General features: G+C 41.5%; 1 protein-coding gene across 5 annotated transcripts in view; it reads right to left on the bottom strand.

The window, feature by feature from the left end:
* Positions 1-16,849, bottom strand: part of GRIA2 (glutamate ionotropic receptor AMPA type subunit 2) — a 512,702-nt gene that overhangs the window by 315,544 nt on the left and 180,309 nt on the right. For all 5 annotated transcript variants that reach the window (XM_078676989.1, XM_078676984.1, XM_078676985.1 and 2 more), the window contains exon 3: positions 15,412-15,651. In XM_078676989.1, coding sequence (XP_078533115.1) covers positions 15,412-15,651 — 240 coding nt within the window. The remainder of the gene's footprint in view (positions 1-15,411; positions 15,652-16,849) is intronic.

Here is a 16,849-nt window from a genome sequence, read left to right as displayed (position 1 = left end):
TGCGATCGCAACCGCCGAAAGTCGCCGAATTTCAGCATTTGCGATCGCAAAATAGCTAAGTGGTATGTATGTAAGCAAAACAGCCTCACAAAATAAGAAATCGCTAATTTGCGATTCCCTATTTTGCGATTGCATTTAAGGAATCGCAAATTGCGATTCCTTAAATGCAATATATGAGGCCCAGAAAAACTGCAATTTGGCCATAAATAATCACAAATTACCACCAACTTCAAATTGGTGGTAATTTGCGATTTCTTTGAAAAATGCACTTTTTTGCATTTTTCAAAGTGCCATGTGTCACACATACATGCCCTTAGGGCACACATACATACCCTTAGGGCATGTATGTGTGCCATATGGGCACTCATGCACATTTCAGGGGTACAACAGGGTGTCCTTTTGACACCCTGGCACCCTTGAAATTGCATTCTCAATTTGCGATTCTCTAATTGAGAATCGCAAATTGAGAATGTCTTTCCATTCATTCCTATGGGCCTCTAGGCCCATAGAAATGAATGGGGAGGTATTCCTTAATTGCGAATTGCAATTTGCGATTCGCAATTAAGGAATATGTAGGATTCGTAAAATTATTTGCTAATCCTACATACATAGCAATTTGCGATTCTCAAATAGCGATTCTCTAAAAATCGCTATTTGAGAATCGCAAAATGTAACTGTCATACATATGGCCCTTTGTTTTACCTGTAAGATACAAAATATGGAGGCCTCTAAGCTTATATATGAAGATGATGGATTAGATATCATAGAGTTTACGAGAAATCTAATTTACTACATGCTAATGTAGGGTATGGCGTTTTAAATATGTAGAATAGTGCCTGACTGTATGAAGGAAATGGAGGAACATAACATGTTATGGTAGTGTAGGATTTTTGTAATGAAGCTTAATAAATAACTTCTTATCTTGTATAGGAGACTTTTCTATAGATAATTTGTTAGAGGATTATGATGACAATGTAGTCTCACAAGTTACATTTAAAGCTGAAAAATGGAAAGAAAAAGTATGTTTTTGTAAACATATCAAAGAATAAAATGTAGAATTGCTTAATTTGTACACTAGGGACTCTGCTTTACGCAAAAAGAAATAATTTAGATTTAACATTTCTAAATTTACTATCACCCCAAAAATTGTTTCTGTTATTCACTAGAGCTTCCTATGGACTTGCTGCCAGGGGACTCTATGTCCCAGTAAACATTGCACCAAGATGCGCTCATCTGTTCTGTGACCAAGAGGAGGAGACTGCTAGCGATTAAAATGCTTCCCCAACCCAACCCCGAGCCTGGGCGAAGGCTGAGCCAAGGGCCGTTCCATCCTGGCCTGTCAGCGCCTGGAGGAGGCTGGGCTGGGCCTACCGTCTGACATCAAGATTTTGGGGCGCGTGCAGATTGACATTCTACAGGAAAGGGTATTATCACAATGGATGAACTATTGTGGCCATGGTTGCCAAATATTGGATACTCAGCGGATTTGGCTCTTGTGTCCGAGGGCTTTTATACCACCAAAATCAACATGAGTAAATGTAAATCCCCAGGAGGCCCAGCCAGAGTGCATTCCCCCCAAGAATACTAGCATTGATAAAATGTTACAGAGGGCGTGGGGATTATCTCTGCAGATATAGCGCTTATACAGAGGGACTGTCACTGGGAATCCTCACTAAGTAAAGCTTGAAGAGGTTCCTGTTATACAATCCAATTTCTATAGACAGTAAAGAAGATCGTCTGGGGTTAGGTAATTATCAAGGTAACGCAGACGAGCAACCCCGGCGCCTAATTGAACAGGGACACGATTTAAAGTTAGGTCTTGATGAACCCTTGGCGGGGATGGCGGAGTACCACAACCCGGAGTTCCACAGTGTTGAAAAAACAATTAGTGGAACTCCGTTTCGCTACCCTCCTCCTACAATACATTTAAAAAGTAAGAAATAAACACTTACCTGCTCTGGCATCTCCAGGATGCCCTCCTCCTCGCCATGGTCTCCTCCTCGCAGCCCACCAACCTCGCTGGCTGCAAGCCTCTATGTTGTACGTCTTGCGAGGACTTTGCACATGCATGTTTTATGACCGGCGAGGATGGCGGACGGTGAGGAGGAGAGACCATGGAGAGGAGGAGGGCAGCCCAGAGATGCCAGAGCAGGTAAGTGTTTATTTCTTACTCTTTAATTGGGCATGGGTGCAGGTGCTAACACCGCTCCACCGCTGAGTCAGAGTTTTTGCCTGAACTCCCCGTTCCCAATGGAGCGTGTAGTTGGCAAAACTCCGAAACCTCCGGCGGCGGAGCGGAATTTAACACCTAGACTTAGTCTTGATCTTCACGAGCTGCCAAACGGCCTAAACAACGACCTTTGTTTCAATCCCTTCCAGTACCTGGATACACCTCACTGGGCCGTGGCCCTCATGGAATCTTTCTTTGGGAGAATAAAAGTCTATCTGCATCAAGAACTTTCCCCATCTTCAGTGAGCCTGGAGTCCATCAAAAAAGGGCTTTGATGGGGTTCTATCCCGGTCAAAGCAGGCTGCATGTTCTATTCCCGTAGCTAAGGACAGTGTTCAGGTTGAAAACCCTAAAAGTAAATACAAAATGGCCAAGGACTCTGATACCCAGCAGAGGGTTGCAGCAGTCAATGTAGCTAGAGATGGTGTAAATAACCAGGGCAGAGGGTCAGTGACTCCACGTGAGTGTGCTATGCATACCGCAAAAGCAGTGGGAAGGAGTGAGCCTTATTGTCCACCAACACAGGCACTATGGAGATTCAGCCACCTATGCCAATCACTTCAGTCCCTAGATAGAGATGGCCGGTGATCGACCTTCCACCAGCATCCTGTCCCTACGTACTTGTTCTGGTGGGTGTCCCTAAACTGAATGTGAACCAAAAGGATGGACAAGATGAAGTGACTAACAAATGTTTAAACTGACTGGTCGCACAGAAGTAGTTCCCTAATTATATGGCAAATTAGATTTTGCTTACAGGGAGAGTGGGGTGGCCGGGATCTGGCCCAAGGACTAAAGTGGCGATTGTATAATTATGAATTTTAGATCCCCCCAGATGGTGCAGAGGTTGCTATTTAGCCCCATCCAATGACCTTGGAGAGAGACTAGGACTGAGTTATTACCGGTGTGGATTTTTTATAAACCAACTTGTCCCATGGAATTTGAAAACCTTGCACTAAAACCATGTATTTGTAATGGACCTGTTAGGGCTCCTATAGGGCATATGGGGGGCCCTGTTGGTTTTATGATTCCCACCTCAAATGGCTTTGATGCCTTGGATGGGGTGGAGTGACTAGCCACTGACTGGATAGGTTCTTTCTGGCTGGTCTCTCCATTACGGAAGGGATGGGGTACATTCAATAGTACTAAGGCTCATAACTACATGGAGGTAAGGTGCAATGGAACCCCTCTGGTTCTATGTCTGAGTACCAAGGCGCACACTGGTGAGGCGAATGAAATTGCTGTTGGGATAAGTAGGCCTATGGAACCTGGTAATGGTAGCTCCTCAGTGAATCATGGCTATGTGGTGGGAAGGTCAAAGGATAATATGGGCTTGGCCACACCTCTGGTCTAGTCTATTTCCCTGGTTAGTATTGATGATCACTTGGGCTTGAACAACCCTCACCTCTGGTCTAGTCTGTTCCCCTGATTAATATTGGTGATCACTTGGGCTTGAACAACCCTGAGGAACCTGGTTCAAAACCCTCACCCACAGTAGCAAACATTTTGCCCTGGAATATAGCAGTATTAGCCTCCGAGTTGAACATCCTGGTGTGGGCCATATTTATAGACATGCCTCCTTATAGACTGTCTCTTCCAGGAAACCTGATCTATTAGGCCACTATTTCGATCAGGCTATACCAATTTTTGAAAAGAGGTAAACTGAGGTGGAAGGGGCAGGCAATGCCTAATGTGCTGGCAGCAGATTGGGTCATACATTTTTCTTCCCTATTCTCCCTGAAAGAAGACGTAAATCTTTCCCAGCTAATGCTGTTGGGTCATACATTTTTCTTCCCTCTACTTCCTGAAAGAAGACGTAAATCTCTCCCAGCAAATATTGTTGGGCAATCAACCTATGGTGGAGACAATGAAATATAATCCAATATCCCTAGAGGATGTAGGACTGGTAGTTGCTAGGATAGCACCTAATACAGCTACCAAGTTAGATAAAATACCTGCAGACCTCTTCAGGACTGAAATAGATGTTTGTGGTCCATACTTTTTATTAATATTTAACAACATCATGCATTAAGCACTAATCCCTCATACTTGTGGAGGGGCAGAAATTATCCCCATCCATAAGAAGGGATCTCAAACTGACCCACGCAACTATAGGCCCATTAGCCTAATTGACTGCTCCCCCAAAAATGTTTGTAGCATACTCCTTGATCGATTGCAAATATGAATGGGAGAAAAAGAAATCCTGTCGCCGCCACTCCAGGCAGGATTTAGGGAGGGTATTAGTACAGTGGACCAGGTCTTGCATTTCTAATTAATTTACTGGAAGACAGTGGTCCTAGGCAAAGGCAACCTATACATTACATTCATTAACTTACGTTTGACGTTTGATTTAGTACCCCGTATGAAAACTTGGCAGGTTCTTGCAGATTTGGGTGTCCCTGCTGACCTGTTGACTTAATTAATCAGATTACACAGCAATAACTTTTCACAAGTCTGCTGTGGATCATCAGGCAAATATATAGACCCCTTTCTTGTGGAACAGGGAGGAAGGCAGTTCTGTGTCCTTGCCCCATCCTTTTCTCCCTTTATGTAAATTATTTGATTTTCTTCTTGAATAATTGTGATGGAGATGTGCCAAGGCTGGCCAATACTAAGATCCCAGCATTGATGTTTGTGAATGATACCCCTCTTATGTCTAAAACACTGATGGGGTTACAAAAAAGTCTACGTAGTTTTGAGAGATTTTGCACCCAGAGAGTATTTGAGATAAATGTAGACAAAAATAAATCCATTACTTTAAATCCCAGTCACTCCACTCGAGCTAGTTCCAAGCTAAGTAGTGTCCCCTTAGACCATGTTCATGTTTTTGACTACCGGGGGCTGACCCTTACTGAAGACTTTGATTGGAGATGCCATATCGAAAAGGAAGGCTTAAATTAACTCAACACAGTAGGGTTCTACTAATTATACAAGAGAACTCACATTTCTGCTCAATTTTCCCAGCAATCCACTTGAATAAAATGCAGGCAGTAGGAGCTGCCTTGTATGGGGCTGAACTATAGGGGCATAAGGATATATCTGTTTTAGTTTTTTTGGTGAAAAGCACTTCCTAAGCCAGCTACTGGGACAACTCAATAGTACACATTAATCTTACTTAGACTTGACCTGGGAGTTAGGCCTATTACTGAGTGTGCGGGGATCAGGCCAATACATTTCTGAAGACGGATCTGGGTCTCACCAGACCTGCACTCTTATCGAGTTGGCTTTAAAGAAGTGCTATGGATTCCAGGGTCAGAAAGCGTACCTCTGATAAAATATATAAAAGATACTATGGTCTAGGTAGGGTGTGTGAATCTATGGACCGAACCAGAGGCTGCCCTGACAGTTAGTAAAACTCTGCTCAAGAGGTGGTTTCAGCAACACAAAATAGATAAACTACTGGCATTCTCTTCTTATGGTACCCTGACCAACTCTTTTCTGAAGATCAAGGTAGCCTATATCTTGGAGCAGTTTTTAGATTAAATAGAGCATCCTATGACCGAAAGTTGTATATGCAGTTCAGATACAGTACCTTACCAATTGCCTCCTTTACTGGCAAATGGGTAAGTAAACAGAGCCCTACAGGATATTTGTGCCATAGCCGTGGAGCAGATAATGAGTCGCAAGTACTTGTTTTGTTCTTCTGCTCTTTCTGTTGGCTTTTAGGTGTTAGGGACCATCACATTTCAAATCTCATTTTAGAAACTGAGAATAGGCAAATTCTAGTTTTGGGTGTACCCCACTTTTTAATCACAATATGAAGGATTAGGCAAAAGATGTGTCTACAAACGGGTATATATTTTTGTAGAAGTTTTTAGGCTCTAACTAATGTATTCTAAAATTAATGACCACCTTTTACCTTGTTTTATGTATACTTGCTTTTTAATATAATTTATGTGATATAATTTATGATATGTCATTTTATTTGGTTTCTTCTGTTATGACTCATTGCTGTAATAACGTAGAAAGGAAGGAAGGATTAGATAGATCAATTGTTGGAGGATTATGATGAGAACAGGCAGAATTATCGGACAGTTCCTTGAGACCCTCAAGGGTAAAGCAGCCACGCACTACAAATCCGGATTCATTGATTGATTGAGTCTCGCAAGTTACATTTGAAGCTGAAAATTAAAAAGAAAAAGTATATTTTAGCAAAAATATCAAAGGGTAAAATGTAGAGATGTTCACTTTGATTGCCCCCAGAGTCTCTACTCTATATAAAAGGAAATAAATTGGATTTAACATTTCTAAAACACACCAAAAATGTGTTTCTGTGGTTCACTAGAGCTTTGTTTGTTAAAGGGATCTGGACGCATGTGTGAAACACTTTCTCGGAACAGAAAACTTTTGACAGGGTTATTCAGTATGGGGCACAAGGAGAACCAAAACAATTTTTTTTCGTAGTATAATACCGTGAATAATATCATTTACTAAGATGCGCATGTGGCTTTTTATGAAAGATTTTTGAAAACTTTTATATATCTGTATGAAAAATACCAGTCAGATGAGAGGCTATATAAGCTGTAGACAATGGAAATATTGAATAGACCTCAGGCATAGTTGTTCAGTGCTGCAGACTTGGAATCAAAGAGTTCTTTCTTAGACTTAAGGGCTTATTTATGACAGGCTTGCCCCACTCGAGCATCACTTTTTTTGTAGCTCTGGCTGTGCAAGCATCTCCATCATATCTATGAGGCCACGCAAAGCCACTCTGCATGGCCTCATAGATATGGAGTAAGACAAAGCAGCTCAAATCACTGCTTTGCCTTGCTCCACGCCAAGGAGGCGCACCAGGGGTGGGTTTTCCCATGCAACACCAATAGATTTTGATGCCCCAAAACCTTATGCCTCCACAGAGCAAGCGTAATGAGGGGAAATATTTTCATTTCTCCTCGTTTTTTCCTCTTTTCAGGTGTGCTGCAGCATGGAAAGAGGAAGGTGCCCCTTCTTGCACAAAAACAATATTGGCTGCAAAGGAAACATCCTTGTACCATGGTGCAAGGGTGCCTGCATTGGTGCTAAGCAACAAGTTGTGCGCCAGGGCAGCGAGACAGGAATGCACCGTACTTCATAAATATGGTGCATTCCTGCCCTTTCACATTGGCGTAAGGCAGTGCAGCAAGAAGATTTGCATGGCTGCCCTACGCCAATTCTGCCTAAATGAGACGCTAAAGTTGGAAAAATACTTAAATTCCTTTTTTCAAAGAGATTTCGGGACAATCTAATTATGTATAAACGTGTGACTTTAATTGCTTGTGACGTCTGGCGATCGGCGTTGTTTTTCATTGTAGAGTATTTTATAAGGTATGCAATAAAAAATGAAAAAATAACACATTTCTGGAATCTTGATCTGCAGAGTAATAAGTGTGTAGTTTTAAGAGAAGCAAACACTCTCAAACTATTTTTTCATAGAATTTCAGTGGCTGAAGCAGAAAGTGTGGAGTTTGGTCCAGTTTTTGTACACAAAGCAGAAAAAACGGACAGAAATGAAAAGAAGGTATTTTATGGCGGTTATATGCATTCCAGTAAGTCAGGCTGAAAATCGATGACAGCCATTTAAGCTGATCGGGCAAGACAGGCATAAAAGAAAGCTGTGCAGTGAACACAAATGAGGATGGCAACATGGTAAATTGCATAGAACAAATGAAGCTAGGTACAAACTGCAATCTTTGCAATCTTAAAAGAAAAGCAGAAATGTGAAATAGAATAAAACTATGAAATATTATCACAGCTGAGACATCTGCACTAGAAGGCTTTACACTGGAGAAGGAGTTTGCTCATATTTGATAACACTTTGAGTGAAGAGTTGAAATATGAAAGCACTTTGGCGAGCATTGAATAAGATGAATAAAAGATTGTTTTTGTTACTTCCCGAGCATTTGATACTCTTAGTATTGAGCCCTTTAATTATTTTTACTTGAATTAAGCCAGCTTTTTCACAGAGGCTAATGCTTAAAATGTGGTATTCACATATACATTGAAAGATATACACTTTCATCTTGACCCTCAATGTATAATAATATGTTCTTTCAATTATGTTGGCTATGAGACCTTTCTGTTACTTTACTTGGTATAATATTATCTCTTTGCTAAAGTCAACGGGCATGAAACATATACCAATAAAGTGAATATACTAAAGTCTACACCAACTCTACCCTTATTACAGATATTATATTTTTAATCGTCTTCATATATTAGTTTGAAATCTATTATTGATGATTCTGTATCTTCAAATAGTAACAGAAATGGGTACCTTTTAAACTATATTTAATATTTAACACACTGAAACACAAAACGGATATACAACACTTACTGATTTCAGGTGTAACATAATAGCTAATGCTTATAATTGTATGTCTCGCCTACATCACTATTACCCTTAAGAGAAACCTTTACACATTTTGCGATAAAATCAAGCACCAGATGTCTTCTCGGAAACCTCGCTGCCAACTCCACCGCACCAAGTGTGTGTAGTGCAAAGGACGTGCACTACACGCTGCTGACGAAGAGAGGAAAGGGGCACACAACAAAAGCCTCCCTCACAAGAGAAACAGGGCAAGAGGATCTGAGGCCTAATAAGAATTGGATGGAAATGTCTAAACGGTGGCACTGAAGAGCCCTCATTCGTCATGATACACTTGTTAGGTTGATACTTGGCATTGATAAATATTGCACTAGTAGTCCATTCCGAATCCAGGCGCGGCCAGTACAGGTAAGAGCGGTGAGGCGGGGGTAGGAGGAGGTAGTTGACATACGACGGGATAGGGAAAATAAAATAAATGAATAAATAAAACCACTTTCCTTGCGCTGGCTGCATTGCCGAGTCGGCGATGCGGCGAGCGCAAGGTGAGTGGTTTTATTTATTTATTTTAATTTTCCTATCCCGTCATATGTCAAGTCCCCCACAACCCCACTGCTCTTACCTGTACCGGCCATGCCTGTCCGCATCTCTTAGTGCAAGTAATGAACACCACAATGTTTCTGTTATTTAGTTTATGTGGTGATGGTATGCACCTACCTGGAAAAAATATTTCTTTGGAGAGCTCTATGGAAAGCATTTATACTACCGATTCCTAAGGAGCACATGGTGAAATCAGAAACCGAGCAGCAAAGTATACAGAGCCAGGCGCTTTTGACCTGGTTGTTTGTCAGAATATCGACCGCAGAAATATTATGGTACAAGCATATCACAGCAAGAATAACCACAACCAAAATATCATAGAAGTAAGTATATATTGGTAAGATTTACTATTCTTAGCTTCACATACATTAATTATATTAATATTTCAACATGGTGTATTTACGTGGACTTACATATTGTAGACCTATAATTAACTATAGATGCTTGCCCTGCCGAAATGTGTTTGTGAACATTTTTAAGCCTATCTTTTTGAAGCACATTACTTAAAAATCGATTCCAGTACCATGCCTTCAACCTTCTCGCCTATTAGCATGCCAGGATGCTAGGAGATGAGGTTACTGACTGTGCAAATAGATTTTCATTACTTTTCTTTAATCCTTGACTGCTTGTCTTTGCTTCAAGGTTTTTTGCAAAGGTATATGGTGTAATGACTTGACGAATATGTATCCAGATTTCGGTGGAGATGAGATAGAAAGAGGACGTTTTGTGCTAGATGAACAGGACATGCTTTTCTTCACTGGACCACCTAAAACACCAGCAGGTAAAATGCAGTATTCAACCTTGTCTCAGCCATCTTATTCTTAAGGATAATTGACCTTAATTCTTATTATCTTAAGAGCTAGTTCATGCAAAGTGGGAGAACAGGAGCCTCTCCTGTGGGTTTATGGATGCCATTTTATAGTTAATGTATACATTTTTGAAGCAGTCAGTTTTGGATGAGAGTTTGCAGCTGGCAAGGCGAAGCCTCTGCAGAAATATTACCATTTACAACTTATGAGCTGTTTTGTATATTGCAGTAGATGTTACAGGGCATAGTTGCGTTAATGCCCTAATTTGCAGAGCAGCGCAGCTTGAAGCAAAGACGCTTGTGAGCTATCTAGCAGTTGAACCGGATATGGTGCACACTTAGGGGGGTATTTGCTCATCTCTAGCACAATGCTGCAGTTATAGTTGCTGCACTGTGTTGCTCTAGGTGGAGGGAGCAGGGCAGCACCATGTCTACTAAGATATGGCACTTGGGCTCTCCTCCCCAGTGTGGGTTCTCTTTCAGCCTTCCTAGTGCTGCGCACACAGCTTTGCTCATTTGATATCTAGCCAAAGAAAGAACGCGAGTGATTGAGTGGCCAACGTGCTCTAGAGGGGTAGAACTTGGTGAAGCATCACATTTCGGGGAATACAGCGCAGTGAGAGAATTAGGCCCAACTAGGACTAGGGTAATGGATGGTAGCATTCAAATCTTGTCCTGAAATCTGGCAGGGATTAGAAGTAAACTATCTTTGCCTGAGTGTTTTTTTTTATAGAAAAGCATGACATCTGCTTGATGCAGGAGACGTGGGCATTGGAAGAGAATGTGATGGCCGGTTTTGCCATTTTTAATATTTTGGCTACAACACGGGGTAGGGGCAGACCCTCGGAGGCCTATCTACATGGGTGGGTACGCACCTGGGTGCCAAAGCAGCCCATTTTCCGACTAACTCACCCGATGTCCAATGTGTCCTTCTAACGCTCCCAGATTCCACACAGATTGCCTTACTTAACATCTATCCAAGGCCTATGCAGAGTGGGCAAGAATCTGGTACTATCGATATACTAATGCAGTTTATCCTAACCCTTGATCAAACAGTAGCCCTATTCGTTGGCGGGGATTTCAATTGCCAATTTGAACCCCTTAGTAGTTTAGACTTGGGAGGATTAACTGATGAGGATCAGTATTGGCGTATCGTAGATCCGCAGATACCACCTGCCAAAGCATGGACACCATTGGTTCTCCAAATTAATTTGTTTTCCCTTTCAGCGTCTTTGCGGGCGTGTAATGGGAGGACAGAATCAGATAGACCGGGTTCATCAACATTTAATAGAGAAGGGCAAAACTCTATTATTGACTATATAATGGTTGAACTTCAACATTGGGATAAGGTCCTGGATTTCAGGGTATATCCAAGGAAAGACAGTGACCAAAATGCCCTGGTCCTGACATTGAAACCCGGGAGCTTTGGGATGTCTAACCCTGCCCCTGTGCCTAATGCTGCTCAACCGCCCCTCCTGCTAACTAATAATAGGCGAAGAGTTAAATGGTCTTATCTGCAGGGCTCTCCAACTAAACTTGCAGGAATATACCAGCTGGCTCTACCGCAGCAGACAGAAATGGGAGAGATGGCAGAAAAGGACCCCCAGCAAGACTCTCAGATTAGGACATTGAGAAATTCATAAGCAGCTGGTTGTCAAACTGTCTGATGTGTTCTACCCCAAAGGTAGTAAGAAGGTAAGCCCAGATCTAACCCACCCCTGGTACAATGCATCCTGTCGGAAAGCAAAAAAGATTTGCTAACCGCAATAAAAGAAAAGGATAAACCAGCCATTAAGCAATGTCGGCTCATGTACAAGCAGGTGACCAATAGGGAAAAGAAAGACTGAGAGGCGAATAGATGGGAAGAACTAAAATCAGCTCTCTCACGTAAGGATTCCAAATCATTTTGGGCAATTGTTGGCTCTGGGGTGCGTGAGGGGGGATTAGCACCCGTAGCGAATATAGCACCTGTGGTCTGGGAAGCCCATTTTGGAGCACTCTATGCTAATCCTGGTGAAGAGGCTTCCTTGCTTCTTACCCCTGGACCCCTCCATGAGTATCGACTGAAGGGGCCTTTGGATACTGTGTTGGGTGAGGCTGGAGAGACTTCTTGCTCCTTACCCCTGGACCCCTCCATGAGCATCGATTGGAGGGGCCTTTGGATACTGTGTTGATGTTTGCAGATGACACCCTGTTGTTGTCCAAAACATCAATGGGTATTCAACGTATCCTGGATGGCTTTGCTGCATTCAGTGCACTGCGAGGTCTAGAGATAAACTTAGACAAGACTAAGTTTATGATTTTTAATCCCCCTAAACAGACGCGCCCAAATCCACTTTTCAGTGGTACTCCTCTGGAAAGAGTTAAGACCTTCGAGTACCTAGGTATTACTTTAACTGAAAATCTCGACTAGGGTTTTCAGACAGCAAAGGCGGCCCTTAGGTTATCCCAAGTGGTGGGTGGAATTGGTAAAGTGCACAGAATTTCAGATTTTAAGCCAGCAGCCCCGGTCATAGAAATTTATAGACTTCAGGCCAGAACGGCTTCTATGTGTGGGGCAGAATTATGGGGACACCAACGAATAACCAGCCTCATGAAGGTTCAACATACTTTCATGAGGAATCTTCTGGGCTTGCCAACCAGTACACCGCTTATACCTTTACGTATGGACCTGGGGCTAGATCCTATAGAGGAGGAAGTAGCAGTACGGCCGTTGCTGTACTGGTAGAGACTATGGTCAGTGCCTGAATTGGTTTCCTACAAAGAAGAATTCATAGAGGTGTGGGCTACTTTAAAAACTAAGAACATTCTGTGGCTCCTACACATCAGGGCACTTAGTAATAGGATTGGTTTACCTGAGTTGTGGGACAATCCCGACGAAAGTTGTCCGGGGATATCCAAGGTAGAGCTGTTACATCATTTGAGGCACCACAACTTATTATCTCTACAGAGATGTACTACCGTGGGAAGATTGACGGTGGAGTTCCTCCAAGTAAAAATTGAACCTCAAAAGGAGGATTTTCTGGATGTAATCTATCCCCCACTTGCGATAAAAACTCTATATGCAGCTTAGGATCGGTAGTCTCCCACTCAGGGCATTTACCTGTAAATGGGCTCATACAGAGAATACCGTGTGCCCGGCATGCAATCATAAGCGAGAGGATGTAGTCCATGTTTTGTTTTTTTGCCCTGCTTATCAGGTAACAAGGAAATGTTGGCTAATTCCACTTTGTAGAAATTTAGACTTCAGTCAATGTGCTCAGGCTTGTAGGGTCCTAAGGTATGATACCCACCCCTCTATTGTTTTTGCTGTTTCACGATTCCTAATTGGCATGTGGCGCAGACATAATTTTTTTTATGATATTCATGTCTGTTTCAATATTCTATTTTGTATATCTTGATAACTATTAATGTTTAATATATTTTTAGGTTTACATTTTATTGGATAGCTTATTTATTGTTTTATCTACTTATGTGCTTCTATGTATGTATTTTACCTGCACTTTTATGGTCTGTTTTGACCGAAATAAAGTTACCAATGATGATGATGATATCTAGCTTACATTTTGTACTTCAATGGTAGCATTACAATAGACAATACTATATTCAGTCATACTTTAAAAAATTTCCCACACCGCATGTGTGCTGTACAGTGCAGCACACATGCAATGTGTGACATGTTAGTGCTTGCCTAACGCTGATGTTATTTTTTGTTGCAAAGCCCTGTCTACCATTATTAATAGATAGGACATTGCATCAAAAAACATGGATAGTAGCATGGGAACATCCATGTACCAGCCATGGTGAAATCCTTTGATGCAAAGTAACTCGAAGCAGGTCAAAGCACTATTTGCGTTACATTCAAGGCAAATTTCTAGCACAAAAAAAACTTTGCACTAGCACAAGTAAATACTTTAACAAAACTTTGGGCCAGTTTGCATAAATTTCTTTGTGACTTTGCACTGTCTTAACGTGTGGATAAATGCTCCCTTTAGTGCACCCTCAAGTTTCTAGAGCACTGTTTGATGCTGTCACTGGGCACATCTTGTATCTTGTAACTTGACAAGTACTTGACGAATAGCCCAAGACCACCCAGAATGCTATGGGGTCTCTGAGCCAATGATCCATTGAAGTGCAACTTATATTGTCCTTTGGACGTCACTAACACTGTACAAGACCTCTCAGCCACACACCACAAGTATAATAGGTCACACAGCAACAAACAGTATACACACACTAGGTTTAGGAAGGAACTTAATAATGGAGTCCTTCCACCGATAGGGATATTAACACAGAGGGTAGAAGACCTCCTTTTCACAAGGGGTAGATTACTGAATGCCTTTGTCCTCCCTGAATCTACAGGATAGTGTCACGAACAGCTGTCTCCCAATAACCTAATGAAAGACGACATTAACTCCTTCACACTAAGTGGCGTATATTTTGTAGCAAGCACAGCTTCCACTAATAAAATATTTTGGAAAGTGCACTTTGCAGCACGTGGGTAAGTGAGCATGTAATATTAGAAAGCATCAGAATCTTGTCATCCTACATACTTCCCTTGGATAAATAATATGCGCCCCTAGGATATTTGGAGAGGAATATGAAGAAAGTAGAAGTTGCTCCTGTATATCCAAGAAATACTTACCATAGGGTGCCTCTGCCTATATATGCTAACTTATCAGACCACTCTTATGATTCTCCACTGTCTAACTTTCATATTAACTGGGTTTGTGCATAGACTACAGGATAACTAGATAGTGACATAAGCAGTTTCATATCCCACTGATTCCAAATAGAGACAACAGCAGCTGTACAAATTGTGCCTACTAGGTGACAATCTAAAGATAAATAAGACATGATCAAGAGAGTCTTAGGTTGCCTGTCTTGTCAGCTTTTTTTCAAGAGAACAAGGAGCCGTGTCTGGGGCTGTATCACAAGGTACCCACTGCCTCCCAAACACATACGTGCAACTGCAAACATTCTTGTCACACAGTCACACCTCCAGAAATCGGCTTTCATAAAACATTGGTAAAAGGCCAAACACTGGCAGGACATGAACAAGCACCATTCATAAATGTTCAGTGATCTGATCCAAGGCATTCTCGCAGCCTAAGGCTTCTCACAGATCAATTCTGTGAAATAAGAGGCACTCGAGTGGTGATCACTAGATGCAGATGTGGGAAATAATCATTTTTTCATAATTGAATATTTCTGTTAATGTAACTTTTGAGGAGGACCACTTCACGAACGTAAACAGGAATCTTCTTGGCATGACAAACATATAGCAGTTTCAAAGCTATTTCTTGAATTTAATCAAAACAGAATAAACACTTCCTAATTAATATTGTGAGAATAGATTCCAATATAAATAATAATATCATTTATAATTAACCCCATATGCCAATGTTTCACTATAGCATGTTATGTATTTTTACAGTCTTGATGTACATGAAAGGAGTTTAGTTCATCACTTACCTCTGTCGCTGTCATAAAGATATGCAAACTTGTCCCATTGATAGTATTCAATCAAGCTAAGGAGAGCTCCCTTCAGGTCAGGTCTCATCTGAATGACAAATGGATGTGTTCCATCGGTGGGAAAACTTGGGGTTATGAAGGAGACATGAAGAGTGCCGCAAAATGATGTGATTGTATTTACAGACTTCTTGTCATAAAATCCAAAAATAGCAAAGACTCCTCTTGAAAACTGGGAGCAAACTGCAAATAAATGAACAAAAAGAGAATCCCCATTTAGGTTGTGATAGAAGCATGCTTTTATTTCACGCGGTATAAACAAGAAACACAAATAAATAAATGAATGAATATATATATATATATATATACATAAATATATATACATAAATATATATATACATATATATATTTTTACATTATATGAGATGCATATGGTTGGATAATTATGTGCACTTTCAAAACAAGATTTTTAAGCAGATATGGAGTATTTTGTAAACATTTATTTATATAGAAACCTGTATGGATGACATATATGATGAAACAATTAATTGTCTGCGTAAAGCGCATATTTTAAATCACCACAGTCACCGACAGAGAAGATGCCCCTTTTTAGTTCAAGAAAAGACATATCATATTCAGATTAGGAATTGGGTAGAGGCGGGAAACAGCATTTACAATGCAGGCTTAACACCTGCGTACCATTTCTACGCAAGCAGAATAGCACTTGCCTTAACCACGCATATGCATGCCTAAGGCAGTCAGTGCTCTAGATGCAGAGCAAATGGGTGGTGATAAGAAAATATAGAATCGGGACAGGAAGGATTGGGATGCAGCTTGGTAAGTAGGACTTGGACCGGTGGGTGGTGGGACGTCAGGGTAGTTTTTAGGGCCGGGTGGGTATTAGGGCTCACAGCAGGGGGCGGGGAGCGGGAGGTGGGGTTGATGTAGTTTTCAGGGCTGGGGACGAGTTTTCGGGTTCAGGACAGGGGAATTTGCAGTTTTCAGGGCTGGGGGCCAGTTTTCAGACTCACGACAGGGGGGCTGGGATCAGGGTAGTTTTTTGGGCTGGTGGCCGGGTTTAAGGGTTCAGTGTAGGGCGTCAGAGTAGTTTCTTAGGGATGGACATGTAGATTGCAGGACTGGGGGTCGGGTTTTAGAGCTCAGGAAAGGGGGGGCTTGGGTGTGATTTTTACTACACATATACCTTTACCAATCATGCCTTTCCAGCAAAATTTGTTGTAAAGGAATGTGTGGTAATGGCATTCATCTTAAAGACTCAGCCGTTGTTAAGACTGCGTGGTTAAGGCATGCATGGTTTAGAGAATTGTTCTTCCATCATACAATCGGTAGTAGCACATAATTTGCTTTTATACAGAAAGTCCTTCTTTCTATGCTTTTCTAAAAGAAAAGGACAGCAGTATCAAGCTTTTCAGAAAAATCA

The sequence above is a fragment of the Lissotriton helveticus genome, chromosome 2_1 (assembly GCF_964261635.1).
Source record: "Lissotriton helveticus chromosome 2_1, aLisHel1.1, whole genome shotgun sequence".
Taxonomy (NCBI): domain Eukaryota; kingdom Metazoa; phylum Chordata; class Amphibia; order Caudata; family Salamandridae; genus Lissotriton; species Lissotriton helveticus.
The sequence above is the reverse complement of the archived record's forward strand: the minus strand, read 5'-3'. Positions and strand labels throughout refer to the sequence as shown.